This window comes from Staurois parvus, unplaced genomic scaffold (assembly GCF_062004578.1).
Source record: "Staurois parvus isolate SC_StPar_1 unplaced genomic scaffold, SC_StPar_1.0 ptg001156l, whole genome shotgun sequence".
Lineage (NCBI taxonomy): Eukaryota > Metazoa > Chordata > Amphibia > Anura > Ranidae > Staurois > Staurois parvus.
This window is the reverse complement of record NW_028318952.1, coordinates 236,260-261,441: the sequence shown is the minus strand read 5'-3', so window position 1 is coordinate 261,441 and position 25,182 is coordinate 236,260. Positions and strand designations below refer to the sequence as shown.

At 42.4% G+C, this 25,182-nt stretch overlaps 1 protein-coding gene across 1 annotated transcript in view; it reads right to left on the bottom strand.

Moving 5' to 3' along the window:
• Positions 1–25,182, bottom strand: part of TECPR2 (tectonin beta-propeller repeat containing 2) — a 100,123-nt gene that overhangs the window by 37,455 nt on the left and 37,486 nt on the right. Inside the window, exons 9-14 of the mRNA XM_089659430.1 lie at positions 22,686–23,476; positions 20,492–20,675; positions 12,386–12,559; positions 9,292–9,472; positions 7,821–7,962; positions 3,375–3,615 (exon numbers count right to left, since the gene is read on the bottom strand). Coding sequence (XP_089515556.1) covers positions 3,375–3,615; positions 7,821–7,962; positions 9,292–9,472; positions 12,386–12,559; positions 20,492–20,675; positions 22,686–23,476 — 1,713 coding nt within the window. The remainder of the gene's footprint in view (positions 1–3,374; positions 3,616–7,820; positions 7,963–9,291; positions 9,473–12,385; positions 12,560–20,491; positions 20,676–22,685; positions 23,477–25,182) is intronic.

Here is a 25,182-nt window from a genome sequence, read left to right as displayed (position 1 = left end):
CCTATTGTTGCTCTATGCTGAATAATAATTTCCAGACTGCTGATAGTATTCTTATGTATTTATGTCATTTGTACCCCTCGTTTTTGATCGTTATAGCTCAGATTCTATTACAAAAAAAAAAAAAAAAAAAAAGGAAGGAAGATTGAACTACAAAAACAAACAAAATAAATAAATAAAAAATAAATAAACACACAAGCATGCAAAAAGAAAAGCAAAAAACAAACAAACAACTGTCCCACTAGCCCCCACCATTTAAACCCCTCTGACTTCAAGAGCTCAGCTGTCTTCTGTGTCCATCACTTCAGAAGGTGTCAGATGCCTGTATCCCCTGCTGCGCTCTCTGCTTCTCTCCTGGCTACTACATCAGTACAGCACACAGTAGTGATACAGGCACCAAAGGATAGAAACACCTCACTCTGCTAGGATGGCAGGCATCTAAATACAATCAAACGTCCTGAAAAAAGTCAGCTTATCCCTGGAGGACAGCGGCGTGGGTGTGCAGAACAAGTAACTGTTAAAAATGTATCTAACTCCAGAATGCTATGTTGTTCAATGAACAGATGTCTAGCATGCTTCATGATTCTCTGTTGTTCATCAGAGGTTCAACCTCTGATGAAGTGCTATTGCACGAAAGGCCTCAGGAGGAACCAGACAGTACGTGACACTGCCGCCGGAGCCTGGAGGAAGCCCGGCGGCCATCTTAACTCTGGTCAGTGTGATACATTACTGGATGTCATTACACTCTGCATACTGCACTTTATGTGAATAAAGCTTTGAACCTACTACACTATGGGTACCTGTTTTTTGGCTCCTATATGGAGCTATTAAGCCTGCAGGTTACCCCAGCGACTCATCATCTCTAGAGGAACAGGAGCATATAGGCTGAGCACCATACCTACCTTTAAGGGGACCTCTGGATCCAACAGACAACTCACTGCAGCTTGATGACCACACCATAGGGGATAAGCTCACCTGGATTGACCTGCCCATCTACAGATACAGTTGTGTCCAAAATTATTCAACCCCCAATGCTGTAAAGGGGTTTAGGGACTATAGTGTACATTTGGAATTGTATTCAGAATCAAATCCTACAAGGACGTTGTAACTACCCAAATGCAACTAAAATGACATCAATTGTTTATGTAATACAGTAGTAAATGGTTCTTATGTGGTTTCTTCATTGCCACAATTATTCAACCCCTTAAAGACTACCACTCTGAAGAACAGAGGTTCATACAGGTGCTTTCCATCAGGTATTGAAAACACCTGTGGATGTCACCGAGCAGCAATCAAGCATAATAAGCACCAATTAGGCAGCTTTAAAATGACTGTGATACTCAGCTCCTTCTAGACATTTACTGGTGTGGTTACAAACATGGTGAAGGCAAGAGAATGGTCCAGGAAGACAAGAGAAGAGGTGATTTCTCTTCACAGGAAGGGCAATGGCTATAAGAAGATTGCAAAGATGTTAAACATACCAAGAGACACCTTAGGAAGCATCATTCGCAAATTCAAGGCAAAGGGCACTGTTGAAACGCTACCTGGTCGTGGCAGAAAGAAGATGCTGACTTCGACTGCTGTGCGCTACCTGAAGCGTAGAGTGGAGAGAAGTCCCCGTGTGACTGCTGAGGAACTGAGAAAAGATTTGTCAGATGTGGGTACAGAAGTTTCAGCCCAGACAATAAGACGCACACTGCGTAATGAAGGCCTCCGTGCCAGAACTCCCAGGCGTACCCCCTTGCTGTCTCCAAAGAATAAGAAGAGTCGACTGCAGTATGCCAAAAGCCATGTGGACAAACCACAAAAGTTGTGGGATAGTGTTCTGTGGACTGATGAAACAAAATTAGAACTGTTTGGGCCCATGGATCAACGCTATGTTTGGAGGAGGAAGAACAAGGCCTATGATGAAAAGAACACCTTGCCTACTGTGAAGCATGGTGGAGGGTCAATCATGCTTTGGGGCTGTTTTGCTTCTGCAGGTACAGGGAAGCTTCAGCGTGTGCAAGGTACCATGAATTCTCTTCAGTACCAGGAGATATTGGATGGAAACGTGATGCAGTCCGTCACACACCTGAGGCTTGGGAGACGTTGGACCTTTCAACAGGACAATGATCCCAAGCATACCTCCAAGTCCACTAGAGCATGGTTGCAGAGGAAAGGCTGGAACATTTTGGAGTGGCCATCGCAGTCACCAGACTTAAATCCGATTGAGAACCTCTGGTGGGACTTAAAGAAAGCAGTTGCAGTGCGCAAGCCTAAGAATGTGACTGAACTGGAGGCCTTTGCCCATGAAGAATGGGCGAAGATACCCGTAGATCGCTGCAAGACACTTGTGTCAAGCTATGCTTCACGTTTAAAAGCTGTTATAACTGTAAAAGGATGCTGTACTAAGTACTAAGATTGAATGTCACTTGGGGGTTGAATAAAACTGATAATGCTGTGAGCACAGAAAAGACATTTGTGGTTATTTCATTATAACTGTTATGTTATATTTGTCTGACCTACAAGTGCCTCTTTAATGTAAATGTAAGCAAGATGACTGAATGATCAAAAGCAATGTCAAACTGGCCAAAACACTCAATTTCAGTGGGGGTTGAATAATTTTGGACACAACTGTACCTTGATGGTTATATCACATGCACTTTTCTTATGCGCTTCCAGTGAGTGCGCACTTTATCTATTGGTCGGCGTCAAAGGCTTGTCTGCTGTTGTTTTACCATCTTAAGGAGCTGTTCTCATATCCATCTGTATTTGAACTTTATTAGAGGACATTATTGCATACCTATTATGGCTTATCATTATATACTATAATACCATCATTCATAGCGCTACACCTCATTCTATTATTTCTAGTATAACAAGCACGCTTTACTGCATATACAGACTGATTTCACTGCTGTGGGTGTAGTAACACTTTAAAAAAAATTTCAGTCACAGATTTTCAGTCGAATGAACTGCGTAAATCATATTTACACTGTTTAACAGGTGTCAGAGTTGGACCTACTGTACTCAGAAACAGCCCCTCTCCTCCAGTACACGTTCATGTGAGGAGGAGGGTGGTCATTACTCAGCTATGCCAGTACAGACCACCAGAGTGGGAGTAAAAAAGAAAACAAAAAAAAAAAAAAAAACACCTTTCGGAGAACAGCGCTAGAACTAGGTAATTCCAAGTATACATTTTTGCTGACAGGCTATGGGGTACTTGTAAATTAAAATGCAGGTAGTCACAGGGATAAAGCTGGTTGTATAGGCACGTGCACAAGGTATGTCCACATAGACAGTTGAACCAATCAGCAGAAAAAAATATATGTCTTCACACTTTTTTTCAATTCAAAGTACTCTTGCTGCACTGCAGTGCGCAATTAACAACTCACCTATAAGATTTCCCTTTGCCACATGAAACTCATTTTTCTCAGAGGTGATCCACACGCCACTGCTGTTAACCCCGAGGAGGCTGGGCTGACACTGCGACTGCTGAGACCAGACCATCATGCGAAGTTTGTCAGCCATTTTTTCTACAGGGGCATGTGCAGCTGTAGCAACCGTCTGCGTGGCCTGGATGAAGGTCTGGAACAAGGTGTAATGGTCAAAGACGACGTAATCTGTGATGCTGACCTGGAAAATGTCACCAGCATTAATAAGTATTACCCTTCATTCACTATAGGTTTGAATTACAGTGTTTACTTAGAAAGCAACTCCAAAGATCATTCTTGTATATTACAAAAAAAAAAAAGTCACTTTTCCTTGTGGACGTCACCACCCCGCACATTTGTGGCGGCGTCAGCAGCGGTCGGAAGAGCAGGTCTCTCTCCCAGGACGCTGAGAAGACCACGTGGGAGGCACTATTGGTCAATCATGATCCCCTGCACAGCTGGAGATGGAGTGTTCCACACACCTGATGCAGACACAATTAACACTTGGGTGGAGTTGAGGCCTATATTTATAGTTCCTCTTTAGAATGGGCTTTTCATCCTTTATTCGGCTGGTTGTCTAAGGCTAAGTTCACACTAGCCTTGTGTGCAGGCGGCAGAGAGGCGTTTGGTAAGCGTTTTTACTGCTTCCCAAACGCCTCTGCCAATTCTGCACATTACAGCACATGGTGCTGTTCTAACGGGAGAGTTTGCGTCGCGGCAAAACGGACGCCTCTGGACGAGTCAGGAGGCTTTGAAGCCTCCTATTCTCGTCTATGGTGCCGCTCCGCAAACGCCGGCCGGGTTGCGACGCGGTTGCGGGGCGTTTGCGGAGCGGTAACACCACTCAAACTGCATTATAGGCGTTTGTGGGGCGTTATTAACGCTCGGCAAACGCCTAGCAACCGCCGCTAAACCGCGCATGCGGCGTTTGCGGAGCGTTTGCCGAGCGTTAATCACGCTCCGCAAACACCGGACCAACGCTTGCCAAAAGCTATAGGGGCGTTTGGCAAGCGTTGGCAAAACAGCCTAGTGTGAACGAGCCCTTACACAACATATCAGGTTGGAGTTGAGCAAGATACATTTAGGTCCATTTTTTTGGCAACATATTTAGGGGTATTACCCTTTTAAATGACATTTATTTATTTCAGGCACTTATATAGCGCCATCAATTTACACAGCGCTTTTACATATATATTGTACATTCACATCAGTCCCTAACCCTCAAGGGGCGTACAATCGAAGGTCCCTAACCCTCAAGGGGTGTACAATCTAAGGTCCCTAACTCACATTCATACATACACATACCAGGGCCAATTTAGACAGGAGCCAATTAACCTACCAGCTTGTCTTTGGAGTATGGGAGGAAACCGGAGTACCTAGAGGAAACCCAAGCAGGCACAAGGAGAACATGCAAACCCCAGGCAGGTGGTGCCATGGCTGGGATTTAAACCGGCGACCCTAGTACTGCCAGGCAGAAGTGCTAACCACTTAGCCACTGTGCTGCCCATATCATTCTCATCTTTGATTTTAGTTTGTCATGTAAGATCTATATGTGCATACACCCTGCATTTTAATCCAGATCCTAAAAAGACCTGTTAGAAAACTTCTTCCAAAAAGTAGGAGATCATCCTGGACTCCAATTTCATCCTAACTCTCAAAGTGATTGTTTTATGGCCAACTTTGTCGATGTCACACCAAATCAGTAAATGTGATGGAATCGATAATGGAGTTTTCGCGGGCATCCTCAGTATGTAATTAAATATATCTCATAGGTATTGTGCTGCGACGAAACCAGTAGTGAATTTTTTTTTATTTTAGGTACTTATAGAGCGCCATCAATTTACGCAGCGCTTTACATATATATTGTTCATTCACATCAGTCCCTAACCCTCAAGGGGTGTACAATCTAAGGTCCCTAACTCACATTCATACATAGTGAAATGGTACCATCTACAGGGAGTCTTGAGGAGGACAATTAGCACAAATGTATTTATTGCCCTTCATGACGTGACACCTCCATCCCACACACATTTCCTTAAATTTTTTGGGGATTTTTTTTTATAGAGTAATTAAGTGTGTGGTTTCTACTCAACATCTTCCGGTGCAGTTATCCTTGTGAACAACAAAGTGTAGTGCAACAAACTAATAACTCATTTAATTAAAAAAAAAAAAAAGTCCCATGAAAAAAAGTATTTTATAATACCACTGTGCAATGTGTAGAAAATAAATCTCTTCTTCAGTGCCAACACAAATAGGTGAAAAACCTGCTCACTTCACTTTATGATCTCAATAGGTCATTATGCGCTCAACACATGGGCACACTTGTGTACACCCTCTGTGGTCTCCCTCCAGTTCCTCTCCTGGCACCACTATAGTATACAGTGCCGTGAGGTGCTGGAGGAAGACCACAGAGGGTGTACACAAGTGTGTCCATAGATTGAGCGCACAATGTTAGAGCACCATCATGTTATATTAGGGTGTGTTGCGCTGACTGAAAAGGGTTTTAGATTCAGTTTTCCCATGTGGCCTCTGGTAAGCTCCAATCCAGATGCCAAGCCTAGTTTGTGATCAGAATATATGGGAGAAAGATTCTTGAATTTTAATTGCTCTGGTTTATGCGTGATATCCTCATGCCACATCTGTAATTGTATTATGTATTAGAAAAGTTTGTATTTACAAAAGTATTGGACTATGTATATAATTCAATGATGTATTGGATCATGCTCGAATATCACGTTCTTAACCACCTCCCGTCCGGCCCATGTATATAAACTGCCGGACGGTGGCAGTGCAGGGTCGGGTGGCCGTTTATAAGCTGCCTCCCCGCACCCTGCTTGTGCGGGCTCCCTCCGGACACAGTGGAACACCGATCATCGTACGGGACCTCTGTGCGAGGTCCTGATCATGTGATCACTAATTGGCCAATCAGTGATCACATGCAGAGTAGTAAGCAAGATGTCACTTCTGACATCATTGCTTACTACATGTGAAATCTGTGAATGATCACAGAGGTCACATGGTACAAGGCTATTCACAACAGCCTTGTACCATGTGACAAGCTGTGACCAAACACAGCTCACACAGTAGTTCTCAATAGCTACAAGAATGCAGCCAGAGAGGAGAAATGATTGCTTTTACAGCCTTTATGGGTGTAAAAGCAATCAGTATAGAAAAAAGAAAGCAGAAGAAAATCATCACCCCCCACAAGTAGTATAGTGTCACCATGGTGACACTGTACTGCTAGGGTGGCAGTATGTAAAAAAAAAATAACAAAAAAAAAGTTTAAAAATTATAATTTTTGGTTATAAACTAATTTGGGTTTTTTTTTTTTACTAAAAAGATAACGGAATACATTTTGGCCAAGATTTATGATGAAATATTTGCAAAATTTTAATAAGAAAAAACACTTTTTTTCAACATTTTTGAACTTTTTCATTTACATAGCAAAAAAAAATATAAAAATCCCAGTGGTGAATAAATACCACCAAAATAAAGCTTTATCTGTCCCAAAAAAAAAGTTAAATTCATATGGGAAAAAGTGTTGCATGACTGCGCAATTGTCATTCAAAGTGTGATAGAGCTGAAAGCTGAAAATTGGCCTGGACAAGAAGGGGGTAAAAGTGTCTGGACTGGAAGTGGTTAATTATCTAGATGGCTCTGGTTCCCCTGATGAAGATTGAGATCATTGTAATTTAAACGTGTTGGTTCTTTTTGGCAAGATCATCATCAAGAAATTAATTTGTAAACCTAACTTTTAATGGGTTAGCTTTTGTGTACAATACAGGCACCAAAAACAAAAAAAACACAACACACAACACCATAGCCTACATTTTAAAGTGGTTCTAAAAAGGCAGGTTTATCTTAGGGGGGGGAACCACAACACAAACAAACCACACACACTATGGGTGCAGCTCCCCTCTCAGCCCCCCCATCCCAATGCAGTGATGTGTGTGAGAGCTGCGTCTCTCCCGGGTCTCTTTCTCCTCATTGGCTCACACAGCAGCAGGAGCCATCAGTTTTGTAAAAGTACAGCTTATGTAGGAAGATTTGTTTCACCTATGTGTATCAGCTGAGGCTATTCACTTCACTGGGTATAAGAGGGTTTACAGCTACTTTAAAAAGGGCTTTTTCTTTTAAAAATGGTTCCAAACGCTGAAGTGATTTTCACCCCCCCCAACACTTACCTGAGCCCAATCTTGATCCAGCGGCAGGCATGAGAGCAGCTGCTCTCCCTTCTTTCTTGCTCCTCATTAGCTCAGACACAGCGGCGGGAGTCCCGTTCTGTGTGTCTGGTGGGAGAAGTCTTGCTTTTCTAAAGTATCATACACTTAGACAGAAATGTATTTCATTTTGTTTTTTTGTTAAGCTGTGTGACTCTTGACTCCAAAAGAGAGATAAAATGCCTACTTGCCACCAATGGTCATCTTCTCCTTGCGGCTTCTTAGACGTCACTCCAGTCCTGAACCACAGATTACCGCTGGCATCCAGGGCCCAAATGGTCTCTTGGTCACCCAGCGTCACACACACCGGTTCTAGAGCTTGCATTTCACTGTGAAAACATGAGCCATTTCACCATATAAAAGGATCACAGAAACGAGTATTGTGCAGCAGGAATGTTCACACAGCTAAATCATTATTTCATCAAATATCCACCTTCATCACACAAGAAGTAAAAGGCATAAGTGGATTGCCTTTGTTTTTGCTTAAGGTGATTTGAAAAGACATTTTTTTTTATTTTTTTATAAACGTTCTGCTCTGTGGAATGGTTTTGCACAGAGCAGCCCCGATCCTCTTCTTCTCGGGTCCCCCGCCATTGCTCCTGGCTCCGCCTCCCTGTCAAGTGTCCCCATAGCAAGCTTCTTGCTCTGGGGGTACTTGAGCGTGCTCACTCCAGGGCTGCCTCGGTGTGTCTATTGACACACAGAATGCGGTTCTGCCCTGCACCCCCCACTCTACTCATTGGCGGTTTGAGCTTATAAGGAGAAAGAGCCGCTGTTCTAGTGCACATAGCTGGATCAAGATCGGGATCAGGTAAGTATTTAGGGGAGGTTGGGAAGGAAGCTGCATGTAAAAAGGGTTTTTTTTTACCTTAATGCACAGAATACATTGAAGAAAAAGAAAAAAAAAAACAAAAAACACTAATCAAACAAATTGCTTAACCACTTGCCTACCGGGCATTTATACCCCCTTCCTGCCCAGGCCAAATTTTCAGCTTTCAGCGCTGTTGCACTTTGAATGACAATTGAGCGGTCATGCAACACTGTAGCCATGTGAAATTTTTATCTTTTTTTCACACAAATAGAGCTTTATTTTGGTGGTATTTAATCACTGCTGGGCGTTTTTTTTTTTTATAGCACAAAAAATAAGTTCGTTTTTATTATACAATTTTGTAAACAGGTACTTTTTCTCCTTCACTGATGTGAGTTGACGCTGCACTGCTGGGCACAGGTGGGCAGCACGGATCATCAGGGCAGTGATAATCAGTGCCGATCACTTCTCTGATAATTGCCGGTTATGGGCAGTACTTTCCCATGTGACAGCGTGAGGAAAGTGTAGCCGATAACCGGCAACTGCATTTACTGGTGATCTGCTGTGTCATTGGACACAGCTGATCACTGGCCGTTTACCGTATCCCGTGATCAGCTGTGTCCATAGGACACAGCGAGCACCAGCGTTGCTGCGGGCGTGTTCTGGAATGACGTTCATGGACGTTGTGCCAGAACCAGACAACCGCGCTGTAGCTGTCCTTTCGCTATAGCGCGGTAGAGAACTGGTTAAAAAGGGTTTCCAGCCTATTAAAACAAGGCAATGAGGTATGTTAGCCCTAGCATAAACCAAAAAGGGTCACATTTAAAAAGACAGTTACAATCCTGCTTACCTGATAAGGTCACATTGCCAAACCTCTCCCTCTGGGGAGAAGCTGCTGACTCCTTCTCTATATAGAAGGCCACGCTGTTCAGTGAGAGCCCAGACCACATTGTTCCTGGCTGTGATCTGGGATAGCGGGCATGGGCAGTCAACCTTTATGGCTCTGGCACATGGGCGGTCCACACTGAGACCTGGGGGGGGAAAAAAAAAAAAAAAAATTTAGAGCAGCAATTGTATTGCCAAGGCCTACTCCACTACTCTCAGAAGCAACAGATAGAAGCAGGGTGGATAAAAATCAATGATTTAAAAAAAAAAATATATATATATATATATATATATATATATATATATATATATATATATATATATATATATATATATATATATATATATATATATATATATATGAATTTTTTTTATTTAAAATCGGATTTTTTTAAATAAAATGCTTTTTGAGGAAAATATATTACCATCCAAAGGTTATTCCATCATGAAATAAAGATTAGTTTTTTAATTATGTAGAATAAGGCTGTATATGTTTAATTTTTTTGGTAAATAAATTCCATGAATCCATTCACAATGTCATGCTCTTCCCGAGGTTTTTGTAAGATTATTGGGCAGTTTCTCTGCCTACAAGATATTATCACAGATGTTGGTTTACTTTTGCAGTTCTCAAAACTGAATTTGACTCAGCGGAGATCACATGCCTCTTCTTCACAGCAAAAATGTTATAACATGAACAGAGTTAAGAAAAAGACCTTCATCCTAACTTCTACAAACCTATGAATACAGAATCAACCCCTTCACTGCTAAGTTTCAAGAAGTTCAGTGAATAGAATAGAAACAATATTTTTCAGATTGTTTGGAGTGGAATAGATCTGCACAAGAAGAAAGTGAAACTAAGTGTGAGGAGGAAGGGGCTGACAGTCTAAGTTTCTTCAAATACAGTCAGGTCCATAAATATTGGGACATGGACACAATTGTAACATTTTTGGCTCTATACACCACCACAATGGATTTGAAATGAAACGAACAAGATGTGCTTTAACTGCAGAGTGTCAGCTTTAATTTGAGGGTATTTACATCCAAATCAGGTGAACGGTGTGGGAATTACAACAGTTTGCATATGTGCCTCCCACTTGTTAAGGGACCAAAAGTAATGGGACAGAATAATAATCATAAATCAAACTTTCACTTTTTAATACTTGGTTGCAAATCCTTTGCAGTCAATTACAGCCTGAAGTGTGGAACGCATAGACATCACCAGACGCTGGGTTTCATCCCTGGTGATGCTCTGCCAGGCCTCTACTGCAACTGTCTTCAGTTCCTGCTTGTTCTTGGGGCATTTTCCCTTCAGTTTTGTCTTCAGCAAGTGAAATGCATGCTCAATCGGATTCAGGTCAGGTGATTGACTTGGCCATTGCAGAACATTCCACTTCTTTCCCTTTAAAAACTCTTTGGTTGCTTTTGCAGTCTGCTTTGGGTCATTGTCCATCTGCACTGTGAAGCGTCCAATGAGTTGTGAAGCATTTGGCTGAATATGAGCAGATAATATTCCCGAAACACTTCAGAATTCATCCGGCTGCTTTGTCAGCAGTCACATCATCAATAAATACAAGAAAACCAGTTCCATTGGCAGCCATACATGCCTACGCCATGACACTACCACCACCATGCTTCACTGATGAGGTGGTATGCTTAGGATCATGAGCAGTTCCTTTGCTTCTCCATACTCTTCTCTTCCCATCACTCTGGTACAAGTTGATCTTGGTCTCATCTGTCCATAGGATGTTGTTCCAGAACTGTGAAGGCTTTTTTAGATGTCGTTTGGCAAACTCTAATCTGGCCTTCCTGTTTTTGAGGCTCACCAATGGTTTCCATCTTGTGGTGAACCCTCTGTATTCACTCTGGTGAAGTCTTCTCTTGATTGGTGACTTTGACACACATACACCTACCTCCTGGAGAGTGTTCTTGATCTGGCCAACTGTTGTGAAGGGTGTTTTCTTCACCAGAGAAAGAATTCTTCGCTCATCCACCACAGTTGTTTTCCGTGGTCTTCCGGTTCTTTTGGCGTTGCTGAGCTCACCGGTGCGTTCCTTCTTTTTAAGGATGTTCCAAAAGGTTGTTTTGGCCACGCCTAATGTTTTTGCTATCTCTCTGATGGGTTTGTTTTGTTTTTTCAGCCTAATGATGGCTTGCTTCACTGATAGTGACAGCTCTTTGGATCTCATCTTGAGAGTTGACAGCAACAGATTCCAAATGCAAATAGCACACTTGAAATGAACTCTGGACCTTTTATCTGCTCATTGTAATTGGGATAATGAGGGAATAAACACACACCTGGCCATGGAACAGCTGAGAAGCCAATTGTCCCATTACTTTTGGCCCCTTAACAAGTGGGAGGCACATATGCAAACTGTTGTAATTCCTACCCCGTTCACCTGATTTGGATGTAAATACCCTCAAATTAAAGCTGAAAGTCTGCAGTGAAAGCACATCTTGTTCATTTCATTTCAAATCCATTGTGGTGGTGTATAGAGCCAAAAATGTTAGAATTGTGTCGATGTCCCAATATTTATGGACCTGACTGTATATATATTTTGTTTAGCCAAATTAGTTAACAAACATGGATGTTTAAGCAAATCACATATGCTGGAATGTTATTGTTTCAGTTGAATAAACCTATTTAAATTGTTATTATTAAGGTAATGATTATTTTTCTCCTTCCTAAGTACAACAGAAAAGTTGTCCAAATATGAATGATTAACCTATTAGACTGGGGATAAAAAAAACTAATATGAAAAGTTATTCTAAAAATCTTCATCTACTTGTATATTAAAGTTATACCAGCAAGAATTAGTCTTTATGTAGAAAACTAGGATTTAAATCAAGCCTTACTGACTAGTGATTTAAATCAGCTTGATTTAAATCAAATCCACCCTGGATAGAAGGTCTTTCAGCCATTGCACCAAAACAATCAGATGCGTAAAATACCATTTTTACACCCAGATACATGTCTAACATACACCACCACATTCCCTGGTCAGTGCAAAGCAGGATTTATTCTACGAGTTGGCTACACAGTAATAGCTGACCACACTCACCTGTTTGTAAGTATAAATCTCCATTTGTTCGGATGATCCAGGCAGTGTCATCGCTCAGAGCAACAAATGAGGCTTGAGGTAAGGCCTCATACCAGTGCCTCTTCCCTTTTATTGTTACTTTCCCACACGCAAAGGCCTTGTCTGTCTTCTGCTCTATTTTCCAAAGTAGATTTCCTGTAGATGTGAAACAGATCCTACTTATTGCTGCTGCAAATGGAGTCAGATTCTAGAGAAGTTGCTGTCATCAGAGGCATACTAAAGAAGAACTGATGGCTTATTCCATAAGGAATTATATGCAGTAAATCGTTGCAACTAATCAGACTTTAGTTTACTGTAACAAGGCCAGTGAAAGGTGAATTCTAAAGGAGTATTAGAATTTCTTTTTTTTCGCTGTTCACCAGAAGCAAAAATGTTTTGCTTTTCCAATTTCAGGGCAAGCACAAGGTTTGACTTAATCATCACCCTTCCCAAATATACACTTACCTTTCCATTGCTTCTGCACCGCTTAGTTCAGCACTGGGAACTTGAAGGAATACCCGGTACATACAGGTATGGAGAATTACTAATCAGCAGCTGAATGGCTTTACCTGTTCAGGTATGGCATGCACGGCCACTTGCAGTGCTCACAAGGTACAGGGTTATAAAAAAAAAAAAAAAAAAAAAAAAAAAAAAAAAGAGTATATGGGCCTCAAAGAGAAAAATTATGAGGGGACCTTACTTGTGTATATTGGTGTCTGGGCAGAATAAATTGTAATCTACTGTGCCAAGCCAAAGGTTTATATCTAGCAAGTGTTGGTCATTACTCAGGACGTTCAGCCCTGGAGACAAATGGTGGGGGAAATTGCATGCGATTTGGACAGGAGTCACACTGCATTTCTGTTCAAATGGAATATGATCCTTTGCAGTGCGATTCGATCCCATTCATTTTGTATGGGCTCAAATTGCACCGCAAAAGGTGTCGGAGAGTACTTGATCAAAAGGATCAGTGCTCATACTTGCGCATGTGTACACACACACACACACACACACACACACAAAAAAGTAGTTGCATCCCTAATATATAGTTAAATAATAGGCAGCACAGTGGCTAAATGGTTAGCACTTCCGCTTGGCAGTACTAGGGTCGTTGGTTAAATTCCCAACCACAGCACCTTCTGCCTGGCGTTTGCATGTTCTCCCTGTGCCTGTGTGGGTTTACTCTGAGTACTGCGGTTTCCCCCCACACTCCAAAGACATGCTGGTAGGTGAATTGTCTCCTGTCTAAATTGTCCCTAGTACATGTATGTATGAATGTGAGTTAGGGACCTGAGATTGTACGCCCCTTGAGGGTTAGGGACCTTAGATTGTACGCCCCTTGAGGGTTAGGGACCTTAGATTGTACGCCCCTTGAGGGTTAGGGACCTGAGATTGTACGCCCCTTGAGGGTTAGGGACCTTAGATTGTACGCCCCTTGAGGGTTAGGGACCTTAGATTGTACGCCCCTTGAGGGTTAGGGACCTTAGATTGTACGCCCCTTGAGGGTTAGGGACCTTAGATTGTACACCCCTTGAGGGTTAGGGACTGATGTGAATGTACAATATATATGTAAAGCTCTGCGTAAATGGACGGCGTTATATAAGTACCTGAAATAAATAGTAATAGATTTTAATGAACTGAGCCTTCTTCCTGACAGATGTTTTCATAGCAGGTGTCAAATCAGATTGGCTAAGTGACCGCAGTAATACACAGCCATTAAAAGGCAAACTGTACAAATCAGTACGTGGACTACAGTGATAGAAATATGGTAAAATAAGCAAACTTGCGCATAGGTAGGTGGTAGGTGAATTGGCTCCTGTCTAAATTGGCCCTAGTACATATGAATGTGAGTTAGGGACCTTAGATTGTACATCCCTTGAGGGCCAGGGACTGATGTGAATGTACAATATATATGTAAAGCGCTGCGTAAATTGACAGCGGTATATAAGTACCTGAAATAAAATAAATAAATCAATCATGGGAAACCAAAAGTATCCAGACAGAGGTAACAACTTCTTCTACAAAAAGGGAAAATAAATAAATAAATAAAACCTGCCCATAATCTTGGTATCAATGGAACTTTTCTTTTTTTGCATTTTTCTGAATACTGTCTGAGCATTTCTCTCTCTTTTTTATAGTGCAAGAAGTGCGTGGTTAACATTTCTCCCTCTGGGAGTGTATTGGTAGCCCTGACCTTTTGTAGTGATAGGTGGATATGAAAGCTGCAGAAAATATACAATTTATTGTGGTTACAAACACAAAGTTGCAGAAGAACATTTTGGAATGCAGACTTCCACGGCTTGGCTACTACCTTAGATGGGATATGGAGTCCTATTGGAATCCTTCTGTCTCCATGCCCACTACTCCCAAGAATCTCTGGATAAAAGCCATTAACACTTCTGCATCCAAAAGTGCACACAGATTCAATGTGGCTTTCAGGGGTGCCTCTACTTGTCCCGCAGCACAATGTAACATGTTTTAGTGAGGTTTTAACGTGTGTTGAAGGTGATTAGAAGAATATGGGGCTTCCATTACTGTGTTATATCTGGGGAAAAAAAAGGTAGTTGTCCAGCTACTTTATGAGCTACTGAACAAGAACCATATACATAATCAGGAATATCACAAGTCCTTATCTGTGTACTTTCCAGGTCCGTGGCTAAAGGTATTAAATGCTAAAGGGTCACCATAACAGCCAGGCAATTAGCATTTTCAAAACAAGAGGCAAGCAAAGGGCAAAAGGCAGCCATGTCGTTTCCCTATTAACAGTCTGTTTTTCATACTCGTCCTGAACTGAAAATAAATAAAAATCCCAAATCAGCAAGATTGTCAGATGGAGGACAGTGGGTGAAATTTACTAAAACTGGAGCATAAAAAAAATCTGGTGCAGCTCTGCATAGTAAGCAGCTTCCAGGTTTTATTGCCAAAGCGTAAAAGTGATATTAAAAAGGCAGAGTAAAAAAAAACAAAGAAAGACAAGAAAAAAAAAAATTCATATTTTCCTTCTCTATAAAGTGGTTTTGTACAAAGCAGCCCCAATCCTCTTCTTCTTGGGTCGCCTGCCAGTGCTCCTGGTCCCCTGCCCCCAAAGCAAGCAGCTTGCTAGGGGCACCCAAGCAGGCTAGCTCCTGAGCTGCTGTGTCCATTCACACATGGAGCATGGTTCAGCCCTGCCTCCTGTTCTCTCCTCACTGGCTGAGATTGACAGTAGTGAGAGCCAATGGCTCCTGCTGCTGTCTCTGCCAATAACGAGGGCGAGTCCCCAGAGAGCTGTTGCTCTTGTGCACATCGCTGGATCGAGTTTGGGCTCCGATAAGTATTAGTGGAGCTGTAGCACACAGAAGATTTTTTACGTTCATGCATAGATGCACTTTAAAAAACGGAGCTTCACCCTACATACCAAGAATAACCAATTGAGTAGTGAATACCTCGTCCTTCAATGTTTGGGATTTTTAAACTCAAAAAAAGGTACTTTCAGAAAAAAGAAAATCAAGTCACCAAGGTGATTACGTCATCAGGGGTGTCCAATTGACTCCTGGGATAGCAGTGTCATCAATCCCAGTAGGAAACTTGTGAACATTATTGTGCGCTGCGTAGTATAGTTACTGTGCAAGCAGCACAAAATACAGAAAGAGAACAGCAGATGGCTTCAGATGCCCACAGATGATACGGCCACCGCCAGTCTAAAGCAGGCCATAGACGGGCCGATAAACAAAAAAACAAACAAAAAAAAACAAAAACAAAAATTGGTCGGCCCCGTTGCCGGATGCTGCCACCCCTGTCCACGAAAAACACCCGATTTTGCGGATTTTCCAGCGTGACCAATAAAAATAAATGAGGAGATTTGCGAAAAATGGCCAACGGGCTGGCCCCACTAACGGCGTGATTATCAGCCGATTTTTCATGCGGACGGACGAAAATTCGGCCCATAAAAGACCTGTCTATGGCCTGCATTACTGGAGGAACATGTTGGGTGAGGATTTTACACATACACTCCACAATGATGACCAATACCAAAAAGGAGTTAAGTGTTCCTTAATGATTCTAAAAACATTTATTTAAAAATTAGGCTGGTAGACTGTAGCTCCTCTTTAATTGAACAATCTGAAATGATAGGCAGCTTTATGCCCACCCATCATTCTCATGACAATAACTGACCATTTATTCATAGTATTATGGGTACATAACCGATAGCTAAAGACCAACTAAAGTATTAGGACTTTCAAACTTCTAGGAAAATACATGTACACAGAGGGTTGTTTAAGAATTGTTATTGATCCAATAGTTGGCAAATCTAAAAAAAAAAAAAAGTTGATTCGTATCCCTTCCTTCCAGGATCAATGCGGAGTGCCAGCAGGAGATGTGGCGACTGGTGCCCTAGTACATTGTCCATGCATGAGCTCATCTGCACGGTCAGTGTGTGGACAGAGTGATCTGCCAGAATGCCTTTATAGGTTCAGCACTGGATTACATCATTCCTGTGAGATCCAGCGATGTGAGACATGCAGGTAAATAATAAAAGATTCACACACCCCCACAAAATATAGCAAAAACATTAAAGTCAAATATACCTGTTGCAAAATATGGGTTTCTATTGTTTGATGGGTTATGATTGTTTTAACTTCATCCCAATACCTCATTTGGAATATGCAGTTCAGTTTTGGGCACCAATTCACAAAAAGAACATTGGGGAACTGGAGAAAGTACAGAGAAGGGCAACTAAACTGATAAGAGGCATGGAGGAGATCAGCTATGAGGAAAGATTAGAGGAACTGAATTTATTCTCTCTTGAGAAGAGGAGATTAAGGGGGATATGATCTCCATGTATAATACATAAGGGGGGATATGATCTCCATGTATAATACATAAGGGGGGGATATGATCACCATGTATAATACATAAGGGGAGATATGATCTCCATGTATAATACATAAGGGGGGGATATGATCTCCATGTATAATACATAAGGGGGATATGATCAACATGTATAATACATAAGGGGGGGATATGATCTCCATGTATAATACATAAGGGGGATATGATCAACATGTATAATACATAAGGGGAGGATATGATCTCCATGTATAATACATAAGGGGGGGATATGATCTCCATGTATAATACATAAGGGGGGGATATGATCTCCATGTATAATACATAAGGGGGGGATATGATCTCCATGTATAATACATATGGGGGGGATATGATCTCCATGTATAATACATATGGGGGGGATATGATCTCCATGTATAATACATAAGGGGGGGATATGATCTCCATGTATAATACATAAGGGGGGGATATGATCTCCATGTATAATACATAAGGGGGGGATATGATCTCCATGTATAATACATAAGGGGGGGGGATATGATCACCATGTATAATACATAAGGGGGGATATGATCTCCATGTATAATACATAAGGGGGGGATATGATCTCCATGTATAATACATAAGGGGGATATGATCAACATGTATAATACATAAGGGGGGGATATGATCTCCATGTATAATACATAAGGGGGATATGATCAACATGTATAATACATAAGGGGGGGATATGATCAACATGTATAATACATAAGGGGGGGATATGATCTCCATGTATAATACATAAGGGGGGGATATGATCTCCATGTATAATACATATGGGGGGGATATGATCTCCATGTATAATACATATGGGGGGGATATGATCTCCATGTATAATACATATGGGGGGGGATATGATCTCCATGTATAATACATATGGGGGGGGGATATGATCTCCATGTATAATACATATGGGGGGGATATGATCTCCATGTATAATACATATGGGGGGGATATGATCTCCATGTATAATACATACGGGGGGGATATGATCTCCATGTATAATACATACGGGGGGGATATGATCTCCATGTATAATACATACGGGGGGGGATATGATCTCCATGTATAATACATACGGGGGGGATATGATCTCCATGTATAATACATACGGGGGGGATATGATCTCCATGTATAATACATACGGGGGGGATATGATCTCCATGTATAATACATACGGGGGGGATATGATCTCCATGTATAATACATACGGGGGGGATATGATCTCCATGTATAATACATACGGGGGGGATATGATCTCCATGTATAATACATATGGGGGGGGATATGATCTCCATGTATAATACATATGGGGGGGGATATGATCTCCATGTATAATACATATGGGGGGGATATGATCACCATGTATAATACATATGGGGGGGATATGATCACCATGTATAATAAATATGGGGGGGATATGATCACCATGTATAATAAATATGGGGGGGATATGATCACCATGTATAATAAATATGGGGGGGATATGATCACCATGTATAATACATATGGGGGGGATATGATCACCATGTAGAATACATATGGGGGGGATATGATCACCATGTAGAATACATATGGGGGGGATATGATCACCATGTATAATACATATGGGGGGGATATGATCACCATGTATAATACATATGGGGGGATATGATCACCATGTATAATACATATGGGGGGATATGATCTCCATGTATAATACATAAGGGGGGATATGATCTCCATGTATAATACATAAGGGGGGATATGATCTCCATGTATAATACATAAGGGGGGATATGATCACCATGTATAATACATAAGGGGGGATATGATCTCCATGTATAATACATAAGGGGGGATATGATCTCCATGTATAATACATAAGGGGGGATATGATCTCCATGTATAATACATAAGGGGGGATATGATCTCCATGTATAATACATAAGGGGGGATATGATCTCCATGTATAATACATAAGGGGGGATATGATCTCCATGTATAATACATAAGGGGGGATATGCTCTCCATGTATAATACATAAGGGGGGATATGATCTCCATGTATAATACATAAGGGGGGATATGATCTCCATGTATAATACATAAGGGGGGGATATGATCTCCATGTATAATACATAAGGGGGATATGATCTCCATGTATAATACATAAGGGGGGATATGCTCTCCATGTATAATACATAAGGGGGGATATGATCTCCATGTAGAATACATAAGGGGGGATATGATCTCCATGTATAATACATAAGGGGGGATATGACCTCCATGTATAATACATAAGGGGGATATGATCTCCATGTATAATACATAAGGGGGGATATGATCACCATGTATAATACATAAGGGGGGATATGATCTCCATGTATAATACATAAGGGGGGATATGATCTCCATGTATAATACATAAGGGGGGGATATGATCTCCATGTATAATACATAAGGAGGGATATGATCACCATGTATAATACATAAGGGGGGATATGATCTCCAGGTATAAATACATCAGTGGTTCATATAGAGAACTCGGTGTAGAGTCATTCACCCGGAGGCCATCATAGAGGACAAGGGGGCACTCTTTACGTCTGGAGGAAAAGAAATGTAATCTCCAAACACGGAAAGGTTTCTTCACAGTAAGAGCTGTGAAAATGTAGAATAGACTCCCTCAAGAGTTGGTTCTGTCCAGCTCAGTGGATTGCTTCAAAAAAGTCCTGGATTCTTTCTTAGATACACAGAATATAACTGGATACTAACATTTATAGGGAACGTTGATCCAGGGAATATCCGATTGCCTCTCGGGGGATCAGGAAGGAATCTTTTCCCCTGCAGGAGCAAATTGGATCGTGCTTTGATGGGTTTTTTGCCTTCCTCTGGATCAACTGTTGGTGTAGGATTATAACTTTTTTTTTTTTCCTATGGTTGAACTGGATGGACTTTTGTCTTTTTTCAGCCAGACTAACTATGTAACTAGCAAATATAAAGACAGGCATGATTTTTTTTTTGTTCACACAAAAAACAGTCCATTTTTAAATTAGCTTTTAGAGAAGAAATAAAGTAATAAACCTGACCAAATGAACACAAGCTAGTATTATTCTCCGTCTGTTTCTTGATATGGAGATGATTCATTTGTAACAAGGATAATAATGAGAAGGAAGTCACACTGCATGTATCAAGTATGAATGTCATGAATATATAGTTACAATGTATCTATATTGCCAACCTGAGGGAGAGACTGCCACCTGCTGGACGGTATCCTCGAACTTCTGCCAGCGTAGGCCGGCTCCAGGCAGGGAACTGCAGTACAAAGACCCTTTGTAGTCCAAACACCAGATGTATTTCTCTGACACAACCAAGCTGAGGATGCCACTGGTCGGCCCCAAATAAACCATCCAACTCTCTGCAAGCTGACAACAACAAATGACACAAGTCAAAAAAAAAAAAAAAAACACAACATAATCTACACAAGTGATAGTCAACTTTCTTCATATAGGAGGTCTCAAGTGTGGCTCTAGACATCACCCAAGCTTCTCCCATCCTATGGAACTCCCTACCCCAATCTCTCTGCCTGTCTCCTAATCTATCCACCTTTAAATGATCCCTGAAAACCTCTCTTTAAAAAAACCTATCCTGCTTCTACCTAGTAAACCGCCATTTATTTCCTCCATCAGCTCATCTCCCCCCACTGCTATAACCTTTTGTATCACTCAACCCTTCCGCCTAGATTGTAAGTTCTAACGAGCCGGGCCCTCTGTATTCTCTTGCACCAAATTGCATTGTAACTGTAATGTCTACCTTCATTTTGTAAAGCGCTGCGCAAACTGTTGGCACTAAATAAATCCTGTATTATAATAATAACCATAGATCAGCACACATTGTTCAGTACACGTAATGCTACAAAAAGCTGCAGACATGTAGCATAAGACTGCAGACATAATAACCAGGGTTGGTTGGAGACTGCAGACATAATAACCAGGGTTGGTTGGAGACTGCAGACATAATAACCAGGGATGGTTGGAGACTGCAGACATAATAACCAGGGATGGTTGGAGACTGCAGACATAATAACCAGGGTTGGTTGGAGACTGCAGACATAATAACCAGGGATGGTTGGAGACTGCAGACATAATAACCAGGGATGGTTGGAGACTGCAGACATAATAACCAGGGATGGTTGGAGACTGCAGACATAATAACCAGGGATGGTTGGAGACTGCAGACATAATAACCAGGGATGGTTGGAGACTGCAGACATAATAACCAGGGATGGTTGGAGACTGCAGACATAATAACCAGGGATGGTTGGAGACTGCAGACATAATAACCAGGGATGGTTGGAGACTGCAGACATAATAACCAGGGATGGTTGGAGACTGCAGACATAATAACCAGGGATGGTTGGAGACTGCAGACATAATAACCAGGGATGGTTGGAGACTGCAGACCTAATAACCAGGGATGGTTGGAGACTGCAGACCTAATAACCAGGGATGGTTGGAGACTGCAGACCTATAACCAGGGATGGTTGGAGACTGCAGACCTATAACCAGGGATGGTTGGAGACTGCAGACCTATAACCAGGGATGGTTGGAGACTGCAGACCTATAACCAGGGATGGTTGGAGACTGCAGACCTATAACCAGGGATGGTTGGAGACTGCAGACCTATAACCAGGGATGGTTGGAGACTGCAGACCTATAACCAGGGATGGTTGGAGACTGCAGACATATAACACGGGATGGTTGGAGACTGCAGACATATAACACGGGATGGTTGGAGACTGCAGACATATAACATGGGATGGTTGGAGACTGCAGACATTTAACATGGGATGGTTGGAGACTGCAGACATATAACATGGGATGGTTGGAGACTGCAGTCATAAGAGTTGTTGGAGACTGGAGACATGCTTACAGAGACAGTAAGGACTTGTTCACACCATGGTGCAGAGACGTCAGTATTTCTGCACGCGCCTGTAAGGAAACAACAAACTCAATTGTTCTCTATGTGCCCTGTTCACGCCACAAGTCTAGTTTTACGTGAAGATTTTTTTCTGCGCAGGAATCTGCAACATGTATAAACTTTGAAGTGCTCAGGAAAACTGATGTCCAAGTGAAATCAGCACGTCAGTTTCAAATCAGTTTTTCTGCACGTATGGTGTGAATATGGCCTATAACAGGAGACAGTATTCAAAACATGTTGCACATCTCTACGATACATGCCCATTTGTTATGTTCGGTCTCTTTACAGAAGCCCTTTAAAAACTCAGGCAGAGTTGATAACACGGCTTGGGGTTTCAGTGCAGCAGAGGCAGCATTATAAGCAAAATTAGGAACTCGCTGCCAAAAAGCCATATGCATCTTCAACTAGAAGTAGAAATCACAAAATTCCCCTAAAACACATTGCGCTAGTCTCACCTGCTCGGATTTCACTAACATGCTTTCTTCCTGCATGGACCGAGTGAGATCTTGCGAGACTGCTATTTCTGCCACGCTGGCGTCTGAGGAAGAGTGAGGGATGCGGTGGCCATAGATATCCTCCTCGTCGCTGGATGCCAGCGCTTGATCTTGGTCATGTCTCTCCAGCTTGATGGATTTGATAACCTGTAGAGGGTCACTGGTAAAGGTGTATGCGCTTTCACTCATGCTAGCCCCAATAGAACTTGGGGGGATGTGGCACTGGGTGGTTGACACTTGTGTGTCCTCAAGTGTTTCAGTGGTATCAGTCTGAGAATCTAAGGATTTTCTTCCCTCCGTGACACCGATGAAGTAGCACAGTTCCCCAGAGCCTGCGCTGGTAGTCTCCCTTAGTGGATGAGGCTCAGATACAGTGTGGAGTTCCTCCTCCAGCTCAGAACTTGTAGTCAAAGTTTCCACTTCCTTAACAGTTTCTGTATTCGCTGCAGTATCTGCTGTGGCATCGGTAATCTGTTCATTTACTAGCTCCTTCTCCTCTCCACTGCAGGAGTTGTTTTCACTGTCAATGTCAGGAATCGGAGAGTCAGAAGTCTGCGTGGCACTGAAGATGCCCGATGTGCTATCCTCAGCTTGGCCCTTACCACTTGCCAGGCTCTCCTGTGAGCTCAAGTGGTCAGCACTGCTGCCAGGTAGACTCGCCATGCCGGAAAAAACATATGACGTTAGAGACAGTGGGCTGTCCACACTGGGAGTACTCTCAAGTGAACCAACATGGCTCCTGGACCCATTATCTGAAAATAAATAAAAATAATAAAATGTATATATACACTCTGTATATGTATACAGTACATTCATAAAGTATTCAGACCTCTTTCACTTTTTTCAAATCTGTTATGTTGCAGCCTGATACTACGGTTTAACCTGATGGTCACTCTAACTGAGCTCCAGAGATCCTGTGTGGAGATAGGACACAGTTCCAGGACAACCAGCACTGCAGCCTTCCACCGATCTGGGCTTTATGGCAGAGTAGCTAGACAGAAGCCCCTCCTCAGTACAAAACACATGAAAGGCCGCTTGGAGTTTGAGAGTCCAAGTACTTTTTTGCAGACTGGAGGAACAAGATTTTCAGCTCTGATGAACTGGCCAAGATTGAATGGTTTGGCCTCAATACTAAAAAAAACAATGTCTGGAGGAAGCCAGAGACCACTCATCACCTGGCCAATACCACCCAAGCACTGAAGCATGGTGGTGGCAGCATGAGCTGTGTGGGTGTTTTTCAGCAGCAGGAAGTAGGAGACTGGTCAAGGTTGGGGGAAAGCTGAATGGTGCAAAGTACAAAGATATCCTTAATGAAAACCTGTCCCACAGTACTCAGACTGGGCCAAAGGTTCATCTTCCAACATGACAACCATCCTAATCTGAATGTCCTAGAGTGGCGCAGCCACAGCCCCGACTTGAAACCTATTCTCTGTAGAGACAGGAAAATGGCTGTCCACCGACGGTCCCTAGCCAACCTGACTGAGCTTGAGAGGATTTGCAAAGAATGGTAGAAAATCCCCCTCATCCAGGTGTGCAAAGCTTGTGACATCATACGGTCACCCTCTTCTTGTATCCAATGCTCTATCACTCATATCTTCAATCTCTCCTCATCTATTGGCACCTTCCCCCTAAAGCATGCACAGATCACTCCCATACTTAAAAAGCCCTCACTGGACCCCACCAATATGAGCAACTTAAGACCCATCTCCCTGCTCTCATTCCCCTCTAAACTTTTAGAACACTTGATCTACAATAGTCTTCGCTCTTACCTCACAGAAAACAACCTTCTTGACCCCTTACAGTCTGGCTTTCACTCGCAGCACTCAACAGAAACTGCCCTACTATAACCCACTAATGATTTACTAACTGCTAAAACCAATGGCCACTGCTCCGGACTCATCCCAACCAATGGCCACTGCTCCGGACTCATCCCAACCAATGGCCACTGCTCCGGACTCATCCCAACCAATGGCCACTGCTACGGACTCATCCCAACCAATGGCCACTGCTCCGGACCCATCCCAACCAATGGCCACTGCTCCGGACTATTACTACTAGACTTCTCTGCAGCCTTTGATACTGTTGACCACCCACTCCTCCTCAAACTGCATTGCCTTGGTCTCTGAGATTTTGTTCTATCCTGGTTCTCCTCCTAGCCATCATAGCGCTCCTCTCCTTTCTGTAGGGGTCTCCCCAAGGCTCTGTTCTTGGACCCCTGCTCTTTATCTACCTTTATCTCTGCTCCTCTCATGATCTCCTGCTCTCAAGCTACTTCATCTCCCTCTCCCATACTAGTCTCCAGGACCATGTCAGAGCCGCTCCCATCCTCAATCTGTCTAGCTATCCCCTATTCTGGCAACCTTTAGGCGATCTGTGAAAATTTCTCTCTTCGGAAAAGCCCATCACGCCTCCAATTAAACATTAACACTTCCATCAGCTCATCCCGTTATAACCTTTT